The sequence below is a fragment of the Theropithecus gelada genome, chromosome 4 (genome assembly GCF_003255815.1).
Source record: "Theropithecus gelada isolate Dixy chromosome 4, Tgel_1.0, whole genome shotgun sequence".
Taxonomy (NCBI): domain Eukaryota; kingdom Metazoa; phylum Chordata; class Mammalia; order Primates; family Cercopithecidae; genus Theropithecus; species Theropithecus gelada.
The window spans coordinates 36004230-36026669 of record NC_037671.1 but is presented as its reverse complement, the minus strand read 5'-3'; the positions used below and the strand labels follow the sequence as shown (position 1 = coordinate 36026669).

The following is a 22440-nucleotide window of genomic DNA, read 5'->3' as shown; positions in this document are numbered from 1 at the left end:
GTTGAATAAGGTGAAAGAAGAAAAATCAGGCAGTCGTGCTCCACAATGAAGCTAAGTATTTAATTCCTTTTTAATGTTTACATTATTAACACCAGCATTACAAAACGATATTTTTTACTTGCAAACGATTTAAATGCGCAATTCCGTGTCTCAATTACCGGGATCATTATAACTTGAAAACCTGAAGCAGCGCTCCCTCCCTCCTCCCTCCTCCCCCTAATGGTGCCTAGTTTCTACAAAGAGCAATCAGGGCTCCATAAAGCCCAAATACCCACTCCAGATGACTTGGGAGGTGAGGCCCTGGTGGGGGTTTTCAATGAGCCAAGGGGGCTGCATTCAGTGTGGAATGAGTGACAGCCAGCAGGTGGGTGTTAAAATGGTCATCAACTCCCCAAGGTGCTGGCACCACTGAGCTGCATTCCAGGCAGTGCCTATTAATGTGCTGGGAATGGCGCTGGGTGATTGACAAGCCTGTGAGTCCAGACTGGCTGAAACCACCCACGGGCACAGGGAAAGGAAAAGGGGGCCTAGAAAATGATCAATGATAGCCACTGCGATGTGTTGGCTTACTTTGCGCTGGAACTGGCCAAGGCTACACCAGGTGTATAAACACATCAAGCACAAGGTTTACGATGATAATGCTGCAAGGAGGCGTGAACAGGCGCCTGGGGTAGTGGCCAAGAGCACGGCTCTGAGCCACCCAGCCTGGGCTCAAGTCCTGGCTCTGCAACTTACCAGCTGGTAACCTTAGCCTCTCTGTGCCTCAGTTTCCTCAGTTTTTGTAAAAAATGGCAGGATAACAGTGGTACATAAATCCATTGTGAGGACTAAATGAGTACATAGGTGTAAGGCATTTAGAATTGTGCCTGGGCTGAGCACAGTGGCTCATGCCTATAATCCCAACACTTTGGGAGGCTAGGATTCGAGATCAGCCTGGGCAACATAGCGAGACCCCATCTCCACAAAAAATAAAACAATTAACTGGGCATCATGGTGCCCAACTGTAGTCCCAGCTACTCAGGAGGCTGAGGCTGAAGCAGGAAGATCACTTGAGCCCAGGAGTTCGGGGCTACAGTGAGCTCTGATTGTGCTCCTACACTCCAGCCTGGGTGACAGACTGAGACCTTGTCTCTAAAAAAGAACAAATAAAATAAAAAATTAAAATTTAAAAAAATTGTGCTGGCACATAGTAAATAGTATTAATTTATCACCATAGTTCTCATTTTAAGATGAAGAAACTGAAGCTTACAGTAATTAAATAACCCACCTGAGTTTGGCTACTCTGAAGATCTTTGCCTTTGCTGCTCTGTGCCTGGAAGCCTCTCTTGCCCATCTTCCCGTGGCTGCCCCCTCAGGTGACTCACAAGTTGCTCAGGGACAGCCTCCAGACCACTGACCCCTCCCCTGCCCCAATCACTGTGGACCCAGCACCCCGCCTTGATCTTTCCTTGGCACTTATTACATCTGAAATTATCTTGTTCATTCAGCAAATGAACTATAAGAGCACTATTATTATTATATGTTTGCTTGGTTGCTGTCTGTCCCCATAGGAGCAGGGCCCTCACTTGTCTTGTCCACCACATGACAGGAACTCAGGGCCGGCTTTATGGGTGTGTGGCCTGCACACTCGCCCAGGGCCCCGCACTCAGAAGGGGCTACATTTGCTTTAACGCTCTGCTGTTACTGTCTTGAAATTCTTAACAATTTTTTTCAGAGACAAGGTCTCACTCTGTCACCCAGGCTAGAGTGCAGTGGTGTAATCACAGCTCACTACAGCCTCTGACTCCTGGGTTCAAAGCAGTCAAGCCATCCTCCTACACAGCTAAGACTACAGGTGTGCACCACCACATCTGGCTAATATTTTAAATTTTTTGGAGAGATGGGGGTGTCTCGCCATATGGCCCAGGCTGGTCTCGAACTCCTGGGCTCAAGTGATCCTCCCGCCTCCAAGTAGCTGTGATTACAGGCGCAAGCCACCATGCCTGGCCTTAACAATTTTTTAACAAAGGGCTTTACATTTTCATTTTGCACTGGGCCCCAGAAAATTATACTGATAGAGTGATCAGGGCTATAATCAGTGAGTGAATGAATGAATGAATGAATGAATGAGCAAGCCTACATTCCAACCAGGTCTGTCAGACTCCAAAACCCTACTACTTAACCACCATACCAAACAAGCTTCCATATGGAGGAAAAGAGGTGGGCAGGGCAGTCAGAACCAGGGACTATCACAGCCTGAGCGAGAAGCAGCTAGGGTACAGGGGAAGGGAGCACCTTAAGAGGAAGCATCTGTTTGCGCTTCCTCTGGAGCCCAGCGTTCTTCTCAACCTCTCATTGTCCTTGCACCTCAAGCGGCATGAAAACCATTTGCTGCCACCTAATGTTACTTTTTGGTTGCCTAAGACAGAGGGACCTTGGCCCTGCCTTCCAGGACAGATGTGGACCAGCCAGGTGCTCTTTAAAGTTACAGCTATGAGAGCACCTCAGGGCAGCCAGCACAGCCCTAGGTGCCTGGACTTTGATAATAGATACAATTCTTGTCCTTTGTACCTCAGGGCTGTCATCAAAACTACATGGCTATGAGGTGAGGATGGAGCAGGGAGAGACTGTTGGGCTGGGAACCTGGGGAGGTTAATCAGGGGAGCTTTCTGGAGGAGGTGCCCTTGGGCGCCTCATTTTCCACTCCCCCTGAACTCTCCTTACCTCAGGCGGGCATCACACATTCTGGTCCCCAGAGGTTTTCCTTCAGTGGTTTACTCTTAACATCTTCGGAACAGTTAAAGTCATTCCAGTTAAAATCACCCACTGATCTTTCCTCAAATTAAACTCCTCCCTCTCTTTCCCACTGCCACCCCAGGCCTGCCTCTGGTTGTTCTTGGAGCCATCCCTGATCTTCTCCCACTCTCCTCTGAACAGCAGACCTGTGTTTCTCCAAACTCTCTAGCATTGTCTAACACTTCGGTTAAAGCTCTTGTCATCTGTAACTTTATGTCCTGGTTATGTACACATTCCCAGACTTGGCTGTCAACTTCTTGAAGGCAGGACTCTCCTAGATTTACCTTTAAAATGTAGGTAGGGCAAGAAGGAAAAGGTTTGGAGGAAGCAAAGTTTTGTACACATTGGATGGTCTTGGCTAAATACAGGACAGTAGAGATACACTGAGGCTTCCTTATGAAAAATGCAGATGGTGGGACAGTCTTTTGAGAACAAAAATCAGTTCACATGGTGATGTAGCTAGAGACATATAAGAGAAGACTTAGTAAAACAAACACATTTTAACGGGAGAAAATATTTTGAAATCACATAGCGGTCAAGGAATTAATATCTGGAATATACAAAGAACTCCTAAAACTCAATAACAACAACAACAAAAAAAACCCGATTAAAAACAGGTAAAGGACTTGAACAGGTATTTCTCTGAAGATATACAAATGGCTAAGCACATAAAAAGATACTCAATATCACTAATCATTAGAGAAACACAACTCAAAGCTACATTGAGATACAGCTCTCACCCATTACGATGGTTACTATCAAAAAACCAGAAAATAACAAATGTTGGTAAGGATGTGGAGAAATTGGAACCCTTGTGCACTGGTGGTGGGAGTGTAAAATGGTGCAGCTGCTGTGGAAGACAGTATGGCAGTTCCTCAAAAAACTTAAAATAGAATTACCATATGATCCAGCAATTCCACTTCTGGGTATATACCAAAAGAGTTGAAAGCAAAGTCTTGAGATGTCTGTACATCCATGTTCATAGCAGCATTATTCACAAGAGCTAAAACATGGAGGCAACCTAAGTGTCTATCAATGGATGCATAAACAAAATGTAGCACATACATGCAACGGAGTATTACTCAGCCTTAAAAAGGAAGGAAATTCTGACATATACTACAAAATGAATGAACCTTGAGGTGAAGATATTATGCTAAGCAAAATAAGCCAGTCGTAAAAATATTGCAGGATTCCACTTACATGAGGTACCTAGAGTAGTCAAAATCATGCAGACAAAATAGAACGGTCGTTGCCAGGGGCTGCGGGGGAGAGGGGGGAATGGGGATTTATTGTTCAATGAGTATAGAGTTTCAGTTTTACAAGAGTTAGGGAGATGGTGTGATGGCTGCACAATATTATTCAGTGCTATTTCATACCTATGAACTGTACACTTAAAAATGGCTGGCCGGGCACCGTGGCTCACTCCTGTAATCCCAGCACTTTGGGAGGCCGAGGCAGGCAGATCACCTGAGGTCAGGAGTTCCAGACCAGTCTGGCCAACATGGCAAAACGCCATCCCTACTAAAAATACAAAACATAGCCGGGCATGGTGGCGGGCGCCTATAATCCCAGCTACTCCGGAGGCTGAGACAGGAGAATCACTTGAACCCCGGAGGCAGAGGTTGCGCCATTCCCCGTACTCCAGTCTGGGTGACAGAGCAAGACTCCATCTCAAAAAAAAAAGGTTAAGGCCAGGTGTGGTGGCTCACACCTGTAATCCCAGCACTTTGGGAGGCCAAGGTGGGAGGATCACTTGAGCCCAAGAGTTTGAGACCAGCATGGGCCACATAGCAAGACCTTGTCTAAAACAAAATGGTTAAGATAGTAAATTTTGTTATGCGTATTTTACCACAATACAAAATTAATAAATTGTAAAAGAAAAAAAAAAAAAAGTTTTTCTGAATCAACCCAGTTCGCATTGCTCATTCTAGAAAACCTGGGCCTCCCAGAGAAAAATGTCTGGCTTATGAGGGGTATGAAGGGGGGAACAGAAGGGATACTAGCAGGGACTGGGCAGAGAGCAACAAGAACTAGGAAGCACTAAAGAAGGAACTGCGGCAGAGTACCAAGGGATAGTGACAGGTACAGGGGCACAAACGAACAACGTTCAAACACATCTTCATCCAGTAACCTGTATTTACATGCAAATGTATTGGTTTATGCAAAACAGCGGAGGCCTCGGAGGAGGGTTTTTTAGTCTCAAGCTTGTGCAGTCATTGAAAAAGAGAAGCAAAGCTGTCCCTGAGGTACTCCACGTCCGCCTTGCCCCTGGGAGTTGGGCCAGTTCCAGGAGGAGGACGACTGAATTAGCTCGCTTTGCAGAGAAAGGCGAGCAGCGCCCCTACCCGGAGAGTAACTGGGCGCCTGCAAAGTCGCGCATGCCCACTTCGGCCTCCCCCCCCCCACTCCTAAGGCGGCGAGACTTAGTGCGCAAGTACCATCCATTGGCGGCGACTCCTCCCCCTAAGGCGGGAACACACGGGGCCCAAAATGGCGGCCAGCCGGTACCGGCGTTTTCTTAAGCTCTGTGAGGAATGGCCAGTGGACGAGACCAAACGGGGCCGGGACTTGGGCGCTTACCTGCGACAGCGGGTAGCACAGGCCTTTCGGGAGGGAGAGAATACCCAGGTGACCGGCGGGGAGGTGGCTGGGACGAGGGGAGGAAAGGACGAGGCAGGGGCGGGGCCAACTAGCGCGCTAGCAGCGGGATCTGCGCATGCGCGCGTCCTCCTTCCAGGCCGCATGTGAGCGCAGACCCCCGTTTCTCCCCAGGGAGCTAGTGAGAGCTACGCCCTTTCTACTCAGCGCTCTCCCCCCGCTGCACCTTGGAATTGCCGAGGAAGCTTTTTTAAAACTCCAGATGGGCCGGGCGCGGTGGTTCACACCTATAATCCCAGCACTCTGAGAGGCGGAGGCGGGAGGATCGCTTGAGCCCAGGAGGTCAGCCTGGGCAACATAGTGGGACTCCGTCTCTGCAAATCAAAAAACAAACAAAAACTTAAGATACAGAATCTCTAGGGGTGGGATCTTGACCTCAGTGTTTTAAAAGCTCTCCAGGTGATTCAAGGTGCAGACAGTTGAGATCCACAACACCAGTGGCAGCTGGTGACAGCCTCAGCTTTTTGCTCCCGTGTCACGGTAACGTTACCTCATTATCTCGCAGTGTTGTGTATTGACTGAGCTAATCCCCAGTAAACTCTGCAGGTCCCGGCTAAGCGTTTGCGTTCTTCCTGAGCCCTGTAAGCCTGTGCAGCAGGTTTGGGTCCTCAGCTCCCGTAGCTGTGTGTGAGTAGTAGGCCCACGGTCTTGCTCTCCTCCAGGTTGGCGCTGCAGCTCTGGGATTCATTCGTTCATATAGCTCATATTTATTGAGCACCTACCATATGCCTGGAGCGGTGCTAGGGAAACAGCAGTGTTAAACAGGTGAAGTCCTGCCCGCATAAAGTTTTACATTGTAGTTCAGGACACAATAAACAAGTAGGTCTACATAAGACAGATAAGTACTGTGATCAATAGAAAATAGGGTAGCATGATAAAAGAGTAATGTTATTAGTCGGGTCTTTCTGAGGAGATGACACATAGGTAAGACCTAAGGCAAGAGGATGAGCCAGCCATGTACACTTGGCGGGAAGGACATTCCAGACACTGCGCATGCCCAAAGGCAGGAGGCAGATTGACATGTTCCAGGACAGAAAGAAAGCCAGAATGGCTGCAGGGTAGTGAGTAAGGTGGAGTTTGCTAAGGTGGAGGTCAGGAGCCAGACACAGTAGGATATTATCTGCTCTGATTAGCTGTTAGACCTCATTGTAAGGCCAGTGAGAAGTCACTGGGGATGTTTAGTGAGGGGACTGATGTGCCCCAATTTACTTTTTTTAAGACTATTCTGGTTCTATGTGGTGAGTGGGCTATAGGGGGCAATAACAAAAAAGCAAGGAGGCTGGAGAGAAGCCGATTATGGTACTATAAGCGAGCGATGGTGGGGGGTTGGATGAGGATGGCAGCACAGAAGATGGGAGTGGCTGGATTCAGGTTATGTGCAGGTTGAATCAGCAGGACTTGTTGATATGTGGGATGTGGGATAAAGGAAAAGAGAGGAACCAAAGATAGCACCTAGATTTTTTTTGGCCTGAGCATCTAGGTCTAAGATGGTGCCATTTACTGAGGCAGGAATAGGTGAAGTGTAGGAAGAATATCTTGAGTTCGGTGTTAAGCAGGTTAAACCTGAGATGCCAAGTACACTGATTTCCTAGTGGCAATGTCAAGTAGGCGTGCTATATTTGAGCTTGGGGCTCGAGCAAGAGACCAGAAATGAAATGAGATACATACACACACAGTCTGAAGAAATGACTTGCAAAACTTGGCCAAGACCTGTCAAAGAAGGAACATGGCCTTTTTTTTTTTTTTTTTTTTTTAAGCTTAGCCCAAAACAGAGCCAAGCCAGCCCACCTAAAGGAGCTGGAGCACGCCCAGTGGCATCATTGTGACTGGACTGCTGATGGGCTGACAGCCTGGGGAGTGTCTGGCCCAGGTTATACGATACCCAGGGCCCTCCCATTGTTCATGGTGGTCTTCACTGGCCCAAAGTGGAAAGATCTTTAAGGCAAGAATCTTATCTGGTCCCAATTCTACAAACCCCGTGAGCTTCCTAAAGCTGTACTCCCTGCAGGTTTTTAGTATGAGCTTCCTGAAAATAGAGATGATGCCATTTTTATCTTTCCCCCTCTCCCCTACCAGTGTCTAGCATAGTTCTTGGCCCATAAAAAACACTCAGTAAATGTCTGAATGGATAAGTAAATAATTGGTTGTGGCTCATGAGACAATTGTCTGAATATAGTTTCAGATGTAGCAGAACTAGACAAAGAGAAGTTGTGAAGAGTGAGAAAGGAATATTTGTGTGTTCTGAGTGGGGAGAATTGATTTGAGAGCTTACCATGTTTGGGGAATTTCGGGATCTATGGAAGAAGGCCATAAGCTGGCCCTCACCACCAAGGAGCTTACAGTTGGGCAGTCAGAGGCTCCATCTTTGGGGAGGTGAGAGAGCATTACATTCACTTGCTTGATTGTTAGTGTAAGAGGAGCCAGCAAAGGAGGAAAGAGTTTTCTCTTTTGGAGTTGTTATCACCTGGGGAAATTGTTCCTGAGCAGTCAAAGGCCCACACAGGTTTGAGTCCCAGCTGCAGATGCAAGTCATGGCTCTGTTGATGATTCTGTAGCAGCTGATGAATGCATTCCTGGTAGAGTGAACCAGTGCATCACGATGGCAGCAGGAGCATTACTCAGGACCACTGTTGTGGTACCTCATCCTGATGTCACCTGAGAATGCACCTGGGCTTAGTAAATCTTTGTGGTAATTTTTGAAGGGCGCGATTCCTTGCTGGAATTGAAAACACTACTGTGAGTCACTCCTACTGACACCCCCAGATCATGTATAAAGACCTTGAGAAAGCAAGGTGATTCTGGTAGGCTGTTCATTAAACTGGCAGCAGGAGGTGGGGATTAGATCCAGTTGACTGACTAGTATGGAGCTCCTCCTTGGTTATGCCGGTTGCCAGAAGACAGGACTGGAGGGGAAAGTAGCTCTGTTCAGGCCATCTTTCCATTCCTGTAGAGGAGAGAGGCAGTCAGTCCTCCTCTCAGCCTCTTGGCTTCCTTCGTCCTAATGATCACCCCGAAAGGTGCACAGCACACCTTTGCCGGCATGATCTCATTTAATCCTTAGTGCAGCTGAGTGGTAGCCATTACTGTTCCCATTTTACAGATGAGGAAACGAATCAGAAAAACGAGACAACTCTCTGGGGGTTCTCTAGCCGTAAGAGACAAGCCAAGTGAGAAACATACCCAGCCCTCCTGGCCCTAGTGTGCATCGTCTCCTGGGTGCCTGGCCTTTCCTCAGCTGCTGTTCCAAGTTATTGTTAGAACAACCTGAACAACCTCTTTTTCCATGAACATCACACCACTTCCTTCCCCTGGTTGCCTGTTCAAACCTTTATGGGCCATAGATAGTTTGGGCAGCAAATGGAACTCCCTGTGTTTACCCATCTATTCTTTGCCCCAGCCACTACCAGTCCAGATGGGAAGAAAGATGGTCCTGGGTGGGACACCAAGCAGAGAAAAGCTGGGTTAACTAAAGGGCAAATTAATAATTCATACTCAAAACCAGAGTACAAAAACCACTGCCTCCATTTATTCCACCTCAAATTGCCCTCTGGGGAGTCTCGTGGTCCACCCTAAACCCACCAAGCAGGGAGTTGGTGGTGGGAGCAGGAACACACGTAACTCCTCTTACACCCCATATCCTATTGTGTAGTTTTAAAAAGTCAGTGTTTATGGGCTTTGCCCCTTTTGAATACAGTTTGTCTAAGAACACGTGTTTCCTACAGCGCTGAGAGCTTAATAAAAGAATTGCAACATGGGGGAAGGTGGCACAACAACTGTAATTGTTGACTTAACAACAGGGAAAGGAGCAGATCTTTCTAATGAGTTCATTAGGTGCTTCCTAAAAGATCCCAGACTGCACACCAGCACCCACTTATGTAGCATGAGTTGCAACTCCGAGGGGTGGCCTGGAAGAGCTGCTGCCCAGGAAGGGGCTCGCCCACCAGGGAGTTCTAATTGTATTGTATCCAAGTTTAAGTATAATAATATTGGCTCAGTTTGAAAGAAGTTAAACTTTTTCTTGAGTTTCTAATAATGTAAATGATATTTCCACCTTCTCAGAGGATAATTCAAAGGTTTTTTTATGATTCTGTTTTGTCAGTCATCCAGTTGAGGCCTGATCCTTGGCATTCCTCAGTGTGGCAGGGAGCTAGCCCCCAAGCCACCTGGCATATGCTGGCCACGGTGAAGCCATGTCAACGTTGCTCACCCCCACTTGTGAGCCCCCTGAAGTCATGTTTTTGAAGAGTGTCCTAAGAGCAGATTATCCTATTTTTAGTTACATATTGAGCCCATCTAAAACCTGGAATTGTAAGGAGAATCATCTCTAAGAGGGAATGCAAACGTCTCCATCTTTTTTTCTCTTCCAATTCTGAATGGCGCCAGTGTGAGCTAGGGTAGTATTCACACCAAGGGGTGGCGTTTATCTCTGCATATGTAAAGCTGCAGTCCTCCTCCTGAAGGGATAAATTCTTAGCCACTTTTGGTGGGTCACTACTTTATTCAAAGATCTCTGGGGTCTGCCTGTTGCCTCCTGGACAGGTGGCAGGCAATTTTGTGAGGCCTGCAGTGCCTCTGATCCTTGGTCCCAGCCTGTGTTTCCAGCCTTGCCTCTCACCACCCCAACACGAGCCCCAGGCTCAGCAAGGGTGTCTTCTCATGGTCTCCCAAACTGTCCATGGTACAAGCGATTCTGATCCTTTGAAACTTAAGTGCACTGTGGATCACCGTACCCCTACAACCTCCAAAAACCCAAACACAGAGTTGTCAAGAATTTGGTGGCTTCCCAGGCTCTTGGAGCCCTCCCTGGGTTCTCCTTAAAAGCTCTGCCTGCCTAAAACACCCTTGTCCTGTGCCTCTTCATGCTTCATCCTCCCAGTCATTTCTGGTCCCTGTGTCACTCATGCCCAGGTCGGCACTCCTCACTCTGTGCACTGTCGCTGCAGTGAAACTTAGCCCTTCCTTGCCATATCTCCCTGTCAGCACAGCCTGGTGCCCAGCTCCCACCTCGGGTCTCCTGCAGCGGCCCGCGCTTCACAGCTCTGGCTCTCACTTGCATGCTGCCCCGGGCAGGGTTGGTTTCTAATTCATGTGTATCTTGTCTCTGCAGTGTGCCTGCCAGCTTCTCCACAGCCGGCCTGGGTCGTCTTCTTTATGGCCCTTCACAGTCCCCTAGTGGGGCACTCTCTCTATAGTAGGTGCTCAAGAAATACATTTTCAACTCAATTGAAGGGAATAGGCTCCCATAACAGAATGAACTCATTTCAGAAGTTCATTACCAAGTCTTGAAAGCCTTTTTTTATAGATCCTCCTGGACTGAATCCAGCTCTACCTTAATTAGCAAAGCAATTTGCAACACCCTTTCCCAAAAGTGCTTATGCATCCCTTTGTGTGACTAGAATAGGGGCCGCTGTACCAATTGCTGTCACCACCGAAAATTCAATTTGGAAAATCGAAATCAGTGCCTGCGGCACCGATGTAGATTTGTATGTGTAAAAGTTTAATATGGTAAAGAGAAATTTACTGACGACTGAGCAGGGGAAATGCAAAAGGAGCAAAAATAGAGCTATAAAGGACACTCGTCAGATGAACATCTATTTTATTCACATTTGGGGAGCAGTGCTGAATTTTTCATAATGTCCCCACTGCTGCCTTTTTCAAACCCAGCACTGCTATTAGTCCTAAAACGTCCATGATCTCATTAGGTATGAATGCAAAATCAGGTAATTTAAAGCTTGTATTAAGAATATTTCTAAAAATGCACAGTCCATTTCATCAGAAAAACTGCATTTCAGAACTCAGGAATGTTAGTGCTGGAGTCTGTGAATAAAGTGTAAGCTATAGGAACGTGGTGAGGCTTCTGGAATTTGACAGATGTCTCCACTGACATCCTTTTAAGGATGACTTTTTTAATTGCTGAGCTTGAGTTATCTGTGGCTAGGAACCCAGCATTGATCAAGGCTTCATCACTCCTCAAGCAGTAAGAACTTGCTAGAAATGGGTATATCTCAAACTCCTGTCACCTCCACTGAGCTGCTTTTACAGCCTCAGACACCTTCTGACCTCAAACAGGAAACCGGGTGGCAAGTCTGTTTTAGGACTCAGGTGTTTGATTTTCTTTCTCGGATTACAATTGAGTCCAGGACTTCTGGGAACTCTCTAGGAGACTGTCTCTTTCACACAGAGGAAGCTTAAGAAGTGAGAGTACCTGAGGGTCACTTTGCTTTTTGCACTTAGACTTTGTGTACTTTGCTGTTACAGGAGCAGCACTCTGCAAGGGTGACCCGTCCCTTGTGCCCCTCCTGTCTGTCCTGCTGCCCATCAGAGATGGGACTAGGTGGCAAGGAAGGACAGCACTTTATAGCACACCTGCTTGAGGGTATGATACAAGGTTGCTGAGCAGCCTACTGGTGACTTCTCACTGCTGGAGAGTTGGAGCAGGAACTTGAGTTGACAAGGTGTTTGAGGGTGAGGATCTGGTTGGAATGCAGGTTTATCAGGAAGCAGTGTTAGGAGCCCAGGAGAGAGGCAGAGGCTATGGGAAGAAGGCAAATCAGCATGTGGACTCCTTTCCTAAGAGCTTAGTTGGGAAGGTGGTGGGGATGGTGGCAGGATGGGAGGGTCCAGATAAGCGGCCATCAGGTAAAGAGCCACCAGCGTCAGTCAGGAGTGAAGCCTCAGCAGTTTCTCATCCGTCCTCACTTCCGTTTCCAGCGCCACCATCTGCAGTGCACACCAGCCATGCTGACCCACTGATAACATGCTGACCCATTCCCTGGGCACGGGCTCCACCTGGTCCTGTGCCTGGAGCGCCCCCACTCCCTTGCTGGTACATGCACCCATCCTCAGCCGCTCATTCTCCAGCACTTCCTGCCTGGCCCCGCAGGCCCATAGCACCTTGTACATGCCCCTTCGTTCCACTCTCACCAGGGTGGTCCTAAACCGTTCTGTCCTTTCCCCTCTTACTTTGTGAGACAGGAGCCTGTGTTTGCTACAACTCTTTACTGCTAATAACTGTAAGAAAAACTAATCACTCACATTTATCGGTGTTCCAGGCCTGGAATTCAGAGCAGCCCAAGCATTACCTCATTTATCCTCACACCACCCTGGGAAGTAGGGGCTATTATTATATTTTCTTTTAAAAGAAAGGTTAAGTTGGCCAGTATGCTTCAAAAATGTTCAATGCATGAAAGACGAAGGCCGAGGAACTGTCCCGGATTAAAAGAGACTAAAAGATACATGACTGTTACATGCAGCAGGACATCCTGTTTTTCCTTAGATTATTATTGAGACAATTGACAGAATTGGAATATGGACTGTGCATTAGATAATAATGTTGTATCGATGTTAAGTGGCCTGAATTTGATCACTGAACTGTGGTTATATAAGAGAATGTTCTTCTTAGGAAATGCACAATGAAATATTATGGGGTGAAGGGGCATTATGCTCCTACTTTCAAGTGGATCAGAAGAAAGATACGTATGTACAGATACAGAGAAAGATAAACTGCAACTTTTTTTTTTTAAGTGTGTTTCATGGGGGAAGAGTGAATGGTTTGCCTGACATCACATAGCTGATAAGGGATGGTGCCAGGATTCAACCCAGGTAGTTTGGCTCCACTGCTCCCTACAGCCTTGGAGGTACTCATTCACCCAAGCATCCCCTGCTCATAGATGGGCCAAGCATGCTCTAGGGTCTCAGTGAATGTCTGTTAAATTTATAAGTGAGCACACTTTGGGAGGCTGAGGCGGGCAAATCACAAGGTCAGGAGTTCAAAAGCCTGTCTCTTCTAAAAATACACAAAATTAACTGGGTGTAGTGGTGGGTGCCTGTAGTCCTAGCTACTTGGGAGGCTGAGGCAGGAGAATCACTTGAACCCGGGAGGCGGAGGTTGCAGTGAGCTGATATCGCGCCACTGCACTCCAGCGTTACCTTTTGGCTATGCATGCCCTGCTGAAGAAATATTCCAGATGTGTTCGTCCAGATGTGTGCAGAAGTCCATTCTAGCGGGACTTTCCCTGGAAGAGCTGTCCGGCAGCAGGGAGGCACCAGCCTCATCCTTTTCCATTCATTCTGTCCACTCAGATAATGACTTTGATTATTATTCAGCAAACACTGGCCACCTCTTCAGGCCATAATCCTTCCTCTTCTGATGTATCTAGCTGTTCTCATGATGAGTAGCCTGAACCCAGGAATGGGTCAGGTAGAACTAAATGATGGATTGTCTTTTTTGTTTGCTGTAAAGTAGGGACCTCATTTGACATGCACAGAGAGGCAGCAGTGGAGCTGCCTATTAAACTCCTTTACTACTGATTTATTTATGCTCTGCCTTCTCCAAGGAAGGATTTAAGTTAGGAAAAAATCCATCATTTGAATTTTGGGGGAAAAAAATGTAAAAGAGAAAGTTTTGTTCTGGGGAGCTTTTCAAAATTCTTGGCAGAAAAATTTAAAGAATTATACATAAGTAATAGCAAGGACAGAGTAAAGGGAAAGTTCGAACTACAGGGAAGAGACCACGCCTCCTCTGTATGCCGCCTGTCTTCCTGACCACGCCTCCTCTGTATGCCGCCTGTCTTCCTGACCACGCCTCCTCTGTATGCCGCCTGTCTTCCTGACCACGCCGCCTCTGTATGCTGCGTCTTCCAGAGAATGCCCATCGGGGCATCGCTGTCTCTGGCACCAGAGAATTTACTTATATCCCCCTTTCTATGGCAACGCCTCAGGGTTCTGGGCCATCTCCTTTCTAGCAGGACCTAACTGTGGTCCCATCTTGGTTCTCCTCAGTTTACCCATTTTATCTTAAATGTTGCTGCCTTCATGTTTCTTCCCTTCTTGTAGAGTTTCAGCAGCTCCCCACTTATCACAGATGAAAACTCAGGTGATTTTTTTGGTTTTTTTTTTTTTTGCCTTTGCTAAAAGATTCTGTTGGTCTGAGGCTGGGCATGGTGGCTCACGCCTATAACCCCAGCACTGGGAGGCTGAGGCAGGCAGATCACTTGAGGTCAGGAGTTCGAAACCAGCCTGGCCAACATGGTGAAACCCTGTCTCTACTAAAAAATGCAAAAATTAGCTGAGTGTGGTGGCACATGCCTTTAATCCCAGCTACTCGGGAGGCTGAGACTGGAGAATTACTTGAACCCAGGAGGCGGAGGTTGCAGTGAGCCAAGATTGTGCCACTGCACTCTAGCCTGGGCAGTAGAGTAAGACTCTGTCTCAAAAAAAGAAAAAAGAAAAAAAGAATCTACTGGTCTGGCCTGAAGCATCCCAGAGGATTCCTGCCTCCTCCTCCTTGCTGACAGCATCTCCTCCCCCAGGAAGGCCTGCCCTTCTCCCTTCTGCTCGCTGACCCCTGTGCTTCTTTCAGAACCTAGCGTCGTCTCACTTCCATCATGCACTGACCACTTGAACATGTGGGGACTCCCCCACTGAGTCCCTGTAGCCCACCCTGCCCAGCACCGCCTTTGTTAGGCACACCTTTCCAACCTTACATTTCTATTGTGGCATCTCTCACTGCAGCTGGTGTCGTGGCTCACAAGTCACAGATGCTCCACAAATGCTTGTTTGCTGATTAATCTGATTTTTCTGCAGGTTGGGGAGTTGATGAGGCAGAGCTATGCCTCCAAAAAGTAGTTTCTAATAGCAGAGCTATAGTCCAGGTTTGCTTCCCGCAGAGTGGAGAAGCCAGTGCTAGCTGCAGGCCTGCTTCATGTGAATGCCTTATTAAGTATGGTCTTTCCTCGAGGTACAGACACTGTGGGAGGCAGGACTCCTTTGCTCACCTCCTTGGGGGTTCTTTGCTTTTCAGGTTGCAGAGCCTGAGGCCTGTGATCAGATGTACGAGAGCTTAGCGCGACTCCATTCAAACTACTACAAACACAAGGTGAGTGGGCCACAGTCTTTTATATCCCCAGCTTTCTGACAGGACAACTAATAAGAATGAGTGAAAATCTGATTATGTAATGTTTTGTAAAGAATTGGCTTTGCTGCTTTCAAATGAAACCAGTAATTTCAACCAAGCCAACAGAGGTGCCTAGTAGAGGCTTTTACACCACCTAAATAAAAGCTGTTTAAAATTGTGAATACAGGGAAAAGGGAAGAAACAAAGAAAACCAATTATGAATAGAAGCCATGTATTTGATATGCCAGTGTGTGCTCCTGGGAGTGTCTGACAGCCATTGGATTTATACCAATTTTCCCATTCACTCTGATGGAACTGACACCTCCCCACACTCTGGTGATAAAGGTGGGATGATTGGGAAAGTGCCGTCCTTTCCGGAGCTGGGCCCCAACATGATTACTGTCAAATTCCATTTAGAGTGGTTTTTCCCATACTTGAAAAATGTGTTCAGTAACTCCACAAACGTGGCCATATGCCTATGTGGAAGATGGATTTTTTCTAAATCCTCCCTACTAACATGTGATCCATGAGCAGCAGCATGGGCATCACCTGGGGGCTGGTTAGAAAAGCAAATCAGGGGCCCCACCCATACCTGCGTTTTCCAGGGAGGACTCATGGGTACATTAAAGTTGGAGCTGCCTGCTGGAGACTGTACTGGTTCTTGTGAGGCCAAGTCTTAACCTCAAGGTGGCGCTGCTCTTCTTGCTAGGCCTGGCCTCTGGTTGCCTAGGGCCCAGATGAAATGCAGTCAGAGAGCAGGGCTTGTGGACTGATCTCTCTCCTCCCTTCACTTCCTTTCTGCCCCGGTGACCAGTACCCTCGCCCCAGAGACACCAGCTTCAGTGGCCTGTCGTTGGAAGAGTACAAGCTGATCCTGTCCACAGGTAATGAAAGCACAGCTGCCTTTTCTCATTGGTTTGCAAATGACTCTGAGTTTGAGTGGCCAAGGGGAATTGTCTAAGAAGGCAGCTTTGCTTGATGGAAAGTCTTGTAGAACAGCCCAGAGGAAATTCTGAAGCTACAGGGCTCATGCATTTTGACCATATACTGTGGAGAAGGTCAAAGGCGTTATTTAAAAAAGAAAATCTATCTTTAGTGGTTTTAAATTCAAGGCTGGGCAGCAGGGAACAGGGGAATACATATTTGCCAAATGGAAGTAGTTGAAATCAGGATGGAAGGAAAATTATTTTATTTTTATGGTCCTAAGGGGGCTTTATAAACAATGAAGGTTTTAATTAAAACAAAAAGCCATTCAATAAACGTGTTTGGGGATATCCGCCTAAGAGTTATCTGACCCAGGGGACGTGGTCTGTGGGTTAGATATGAGTTGAGCTAGGTATGTTTTAGAGTCATTGATAGACTCTGATTAACAAGAAAGGAAACATCCTGCCAAGCCTGTCCTTTCCTTAATTCCCTATCTCCATTGTCCCTAAGGAGGGGGGCCAGAGAGCCAGGGCTGAAGTAGGCAGGTACTGGAAAATTACTATTTTTGTTGCCAAGTATATTATATACAAAAATAGGCTAACCTTTTCTGGAAGGGCATGGCCCTGACACATTTCCTTCTGGTATTCTAGAAATATGTCTTTCCTCTTCTTCTGGCAGCCTTCAGCAACTTAGTTTTGAGGATTTGGGCTTCTAGAAAACCATCTTCTGAGATTAAAACCTGGTGGTATCACCTGCTATTACATGTCAACTCTAACCCTGTTTTTATTCCAGTACTCTCTGGGAAAATGGGTGAAGATATTTTGGCCAGGCAAAATCACTTTATTGGCGATTTTTTTAATGTGTTTTACTCTTCTATCCCTGGGTCCGTCTAATTAGCAGCATTGATGCACATTATCGTGAGGGCCCTGGACAGTTTGAGCAAAGTTTGAACTTGAAGTGAGGGTGGAAATAAGTTCCAGAGGCCCTGCTTCTGCCCTCTATGTTGTTCACCTCAGGGCAGCCTCTGCAAGTGGAAAACAGGCAGCAACGAAGGCTAGGAGATAGTCCCGCCATTGGTCCACGCTGCAGCTTGTTCTGGCTGCAAGTTTAGTTCCAGGAAATTTGCTGAGAATTTGTTTTCACAGCAAGCCTCGTATTTTTGTTGCAAATTGTGTGGCGTAAGCTTACCAAATGTTTCCTCTGACAGGACAAGAAAAGACCTGCAGCACCTTGTAGCGAGAGGCTTTGAGGGCCTGGCGAGTCTGAAATGTGCTGTGTTCTGGGTCACGTGTGTGTCCACCCTGGGACTGGTGTCATGGAAAGCGTCTTAGGGAAGCCTCAGGGCTTGGAGATGGACAGTGTCCCTCAATGTCCACCTGGACACTGGAAACGTGGACTTCCGGAAAAGCGCCAGAGCAGAGGCTTTTTTCTGTCACTTTTCTTGGTCAGAAAAGATACCCTTTTCTCCGGTAGTTTTGTTAACGTGAAAATTCAGGCCAGGCAAGCAAAACAATATTATAAGAATATCTAAAATTTAACATATACGTAAAATTAGATTTCATGGAACATTAGCCCTAGAGACTTCAGAAAAATGGTTCCGTACTGGGGGTGATTTTGCCTCCCAGGGGACATGTGGCAATCTCTGGAGACATTTTTAGTTGTCACAACTGGTGGTGGGGGCAGCGGTGCTACTGGCATTACTGGGTAGAGGCCGGGATGCTTCGAAACAGCCTTCGGTGATGCACAGGCCAGCCCACAACGAAAAATTATCTGGCCCAAAGTGTTGGTAGTGCCAAGGCCAAGAAACCCTGCTTTGGTTCCTGGGTGTGGGGACGTGTATTTTCTTAAACAAAAGCCCCTCCCACCTGCACTGTGGTGGAGATGGCTGCCTTTTCATTGAGTGCAGGCTGTGTGCCAAGCAAGTTACTTCCATGATTTTCTTTAATCCTTACAACTTTGGAGGTACATGTTTTTTTTTTCTTTCTTTTTCACTTCTCCCCAAGTTGTCTGCAGATGTGTGTTTTTATCTTCATTTTACAGATGAGGAACCCGAAGTATAGAGGGTTGAGTAATGTGCTTGAGGGGACCCATAGTGGGAGGGGACCCACAGTGGGAGACAATGGGCTGGGATTCAGGCCTAAGTCCATCCCTCTGTCAGTGCCTGCTTAATTCCACAGCATGTGCTGGACCTGCACGCCAGGATTCAAATCCCTGCTCCACTTCCCAGCTGTGCAAACTGAGCAAGTTACTTCACCGCCTCCTGCCTCAGTTTCCACACCTGAAAATGAGACAGGCCTGTGTGGAGCAGGCCAAATTTTGCGATGGACCATCTGGGCCTGTGGGTTGCACAGCAGACAGCACAGGGCCATTTCTTTGCCCTCGTATGGAGCAGGGCAACGAGCAGCACACCCTGCTTTGATGCCAAGGGTGAGGAGAGGGCAGGAAACCACTGAGAGCATGCTGGGCACACAGCCTGGCACACAGTGCTCAGTCACCGCGAGTGGTCACTTCTGTTACCCTGTTTGATCTGCTCCTCAGAAGCTGGGTCTACACTTCCCTTTTTCAGGAACACACTGTGTGAAAAGCAAGGCATGCTTGTGTCGGGAAAGCCCCATGGGTCCAATCTACGTCATCAAGTTTTAGACTTGTCTCTCTCTTTTTGTCTTTCCCTTTTGCAGACACCTTGGAAGAGCTTAAGGAAATGAATAAAAGCATGTGGAAGAAACTGCAGGAGAAGTTTTCCTCCAAGGGTCCTGAGGAGGATCATAAGGCCTGAGCTCAGGCCTTACCTCGCCCACGTATCTAGGTGTGGAGTCTTGTACATTGCCATCGTCAATAAAACTGCCCCAGTTTCCCCGTGACCTTACGGTTTGGGAATCTCCTCTAGCCTTCCCAGAAAGGAAGGCTCTAAAGAAAGTTTCAGCCTCAGAAGGGATGGCGATTGGGCTGTCTGCTGTGACTGCTGCTCAGGGGAGGGAAATCTCCTGGGGAGAGGAAATACAGGTTTCCCTCTGGGCCTGACAAGGGAAGGTAATGGGGCCTCCGCACAAGGTGCTTCCTGCAGGACCACAGGAGCCCCCGCCCCTCCAGGAGGGGTCTGGTGCCTCCTGGCAAGATACTCGGGCTCCCTTTTGTTGTAGGAGCTCCTGGGAGGAAGCCAAAAATAGCAGTAAATACTGAAAAGGGCATCCTGTTGCAAACAGAAAGCATCAGGGAAGTGTGAGGCCCAAAGAGGCAAAAAGCCTGCTTGGCCCTCATCCCCACTGACTCAGAGGACGAACCTCAGGCCTCTGTCCCTGACCTTGCAAAAACCCACACTGCCCAATTGGCTTAAGGGACAGGGAAGCTATAGACAGGCCTTGGCCAGGCGGGGCCTCAGCTGCAGTTGGCTTCAGCATTGTGGGCAGGTTCTGTAGGTGGCCACAAGTCAGAGGCCCTGCTGGCTGAGGACACACACACAGGGTCACCTCATTATTCCATGGAACTTTGGCTCTTACTGATAGACACATTCACTTTCCTAGTTGAGCATTCTTCTGTCTGGAACCGTGAGGGACCAGGCTGGGCCCACAGCGCCCCTGGTGGGTACAAACTAGAAGTAGGTTCTCAACCTCGTCTGTGTCTAGACTCCTCAGGATGTTCTGAAATGCATAAAATAAAATCGACAGGACTGCAGTAGAAACTAGTTATGCCTAAATGCAGTTCTGGGTAGGGAGATCTCAGGGGAGGACCCGAGACACGATGTCACTCAGTGCATCTCCCGAGAGCCTGAGGAGAGGCCAGGCCAGCAGGGAGGGACTCTTGTTCCTGTCTTCTGCCAGTGTGTCCTGTTAATCCCCACAGCCCCCGGGGGAGTGCAGGAAACACATCCCTTTTTAACGGACTAGACTTCTATTAATTTATTTAAGGCAATTAACATATTAGTTCTCAGGCCAAAGGATTTGTAAAACATTACACCAAAAGGAGAAAAACAAGCGGTCATGAAACAGCCATGCGAACGCCGCTCAGCCCTTGTTTGCCTGGGCATACAACTCTCCCCCAGGAAGCCTGGGAAGAGGCAGGTCCCAGGAGCAAGATCGTCCATCATGGAGTCATCAGGCCACCTACAGCCATGCCAGGGTGGCATGGACACGACAGTGAGGTCTGCACTGGCTACAGCAGATCTGAGGCACGGAGGGAGCTGTACAGCCATGGGCAGGGCTGAGCACAGCACCCTTGGAATAAGTTAAATAACAAAGCCCTAAAATCACTAGTAACAGCATTACTGCCACCTCCCCAGAGGCCGGCAGCAGCCAAAATGTAGTGCTTGGAGATAAAGGGGTGACCCCACTTTTAACTACCCATGAGGAGGACTACAAAGAGTTGTCAGTTATTGCTTTAAGGGACAAAGGTCTCTAGGTAGGATTTGTCTTCTGCTAAGGCATTAAGGTAAACTGAGTCCCAGTGAACTTTCAAGTTTTTTCTTTAAGGGCTCTAAGCAGGTCTGTGAGCTCTGAGGCTCCCCCTCCATGCTGTTGAAAGCGTGGGTGGGTATTGGGGTGTCTGGCAGAGTGGGAGTGGAGGCTGGCCAGCTGGCTGGGCCACCCAACCCGGGGGAGGGGGCAGTGTTCTTCACAATCGCAGTCTCCAGTGATGAGCATCCCCTGCTGGGGCCTTCAGTGGCTCTTCTCAGCGGCTCATGCAGTTCTGGACATCCACAAAGCCTAGGCGTTGCCTGCGTTTCCGCTGCTCTGTCATCTAGGGTTAAGCAGATGCCAACAGGCCCGGTCAGGCCTCCTGGCACCTTCTCTTCATGGGTGCTGTGGAAGGGCTTGGCGCCCGTCTTCCTCTGTGGGCCCAGCTGCTATTCAGCACTGGCGGTGGGCCAGGGCCCCTCGGGGTACTTTAAGGATGTCGATGTCAGCACCAAACCCTTGTTCTCAATTAGCGTGTCACAAACCCCGGATCTGATGCAGCTGGGAAACCAGCCCACTAACAGGCTGCCTCATCTTCATGCAGGCACTGCCAGATGCAGAGGAGGATGTCTAGGCAAGAGGGCCTTAAACTCAGGAATCCCCTCAAAAGACCTACCTGGCAGCTGCAAGAGGAAGGGGATGAGAGACAGAGGGCCCCACCACCCTGTACTAAGTTTCCACTTGGCCTTGTCTTTAACGGCCCAAGGCAGGGGTTGTCAACCCCAGTCTGACTTGCCATGTAGGGGAGAGTGGGTTTGGAACCTACCTTCTCATCCAGGGCCAGAGGCCAGTGGGGAAGAGGGTGGGGCAGGAAGGATGAAGGCAGGCAGGGGCTGCCCAGGGATAGAGCCCAGGGTGGGCCTGGGATCAAGCAGGGTGCATACCTGCTCCTTGAGCTCGTTGAGCTGGGCAGTGAGGTGGGACACCAACTTCATGGTGGAGTTGAGCTTGTCCTGGAGAATCCGAATCTCATTCTGCTCCCCCTCGCCCTCGTTGCTGACAAGGGACATGGCCCGCATCCGGGGGAACCAGTCCAGGTTCTTGTTCTGAAAAACATCACCAGTGGGTGAGCAGGCATGGGCCCAGCCCAGAAAGGCCTCATTTAGAGTAATGTGGGGGGAGGCTTCTGCCACACCCTTGACAAAATTACTCGTCAGGGATGTGTCATGGGAAAATCTGAATTGACCTGGTCCTCCCTGGGGCCAGAGTGAGCTGGCAGTCAACCCTCTGTCAACCCTCTGCCACCGAGACAGGCTGACTTCCGTTAGACAGCGTCGGCAGCTGAGTTTGAGTCCTTCGCTGGTATCAGCACCATCTGTTTACTCTCATAACACCCCCTGAGAGGTGGAGGAAGGCCTCTGCACCCAGACAGACCCTGGATCTCCTTCCTTCCTTCCTCCCGCCCGCCTGCCTGACAAGCACGCCCCACGCCCCGGGAAGACACAAGTCAGACAGATGGCAAACGGAGGGAGTGGGAGGCTCCGCTGAGGAAAGCTGGCATCTGACACGTGTCTGGGAGGCAAAGCCACGTTTCCCAGGACAGAGGAGTGGGGAGGGAGGGGCACTAAGCAGTTCTCGGCTTCCTTGTGAGCTGTGAATCTCAGACCAGCAGATAAACCTGTACACAAAGATCAGCTCGAAATACAGACTTAAACGACAAAGAATTCCTTCTTTATGATTCATTGTCTTCACTCCATTATTACAGACATTGGACAGATGATATTTAAAGTTTTTCCA

General features: G+C 48.4%; 3 protein-coding genes across 6 annotated transcripts in view; 2 read left to right on the top strand and 1 right to left on the bottom strand.

Annotated features, from left to right (window-relative positions):
- The window catches only part of LOC112622829 (40S ribosomal protein S10), an 846014-nt gene that overhangs the window by 713519 nt on the left and 110055 nt on the right, over positions 1-22440 (top strand). The gene's annotated exons all lie outside the window — the stretch shown is intronic.
- Positions 5207-22364, top strand: LOC112622826 (ubiquinol-cytochrome-c reductase complex assembly factor 2). 3 transcript variants are annotated; one of them, XM_025382772.1, is made up of 5 exons: positions 5228-5403; positions 15236-15310; positions 16143-16212; positions 18931-19058; positions 21248-21329. In XM_025382772.1, the coding sequence occupies exons 1-4, from the start codon at positions 5266-5268 to the stop codon at positions 19026-19028; spliced, it is 381 nt and encodes a 126-aa protein (XP_025238557.1). In that variant the 5' UTR covers positions 5228-5265; the 3' UTR covers positions 19029-19058; positions 21248-21329. The 3 variants fall into 3 exon arrangements, with proteins under 3 accessions (XP_025238556.1, XP_025238557.1, XP_025238555.1); XM_025382770.1 differs by having other exon boundaries at positions 5251-5403; positions 18931-18963; positions 19023-22364; XM_025382771.1 differs by having other exon boundaries at positions 5207-5403; positions 18931-22360.
- Positions 20122-22440, bottom strand: part of ITPR3 (inositol 1,4,5-trisphosphate receptor type 3) — a 75468-nt gene continuing 73149 nt past the window's right edge. The window contains exons 57-58 of the mRNA XM_025382728.1: positions 21588-21749; positions 20122-20986 (exon numbers count right to left, since the gene is read on the bottom strand). Of these exons, the coding sequence (XP_025238513.1) occupies positions 20918-20986; positions 21588-21749 (231 nt within the window). The 3' untranslated portion in view covers positions 20122-20917. The remainder of the gene's footprint in view (positions 20987-21587; positions 21750-22440) is intronic.

Excerpts from the sequence above, each read along its gene's own strand:
- LOC112622826 (XM_025382770.1), top strand. The coding sequence starts at position 5,266 with ATGGCGGCCAGCCGGTACCGGCGTTTTCTTAAGCTCTGTGAGGAATGG. Across the intron at positions 16,213-18,930 it reads CAAGCTGATCCTGTCCACAG|ACACCTTGGAAGAGCTTAAG; the intron begins GTAATGAAAGCA and ends TCCCTTTTGCAG. Across the intron at positions 18,964-19,022 it reads GCTTAAGGAAATGAATAAAA|GCCTGAGCTCAGGCCTTACC; the intron begins GCATGTGGAAGA and ends GAGGATCATAAG.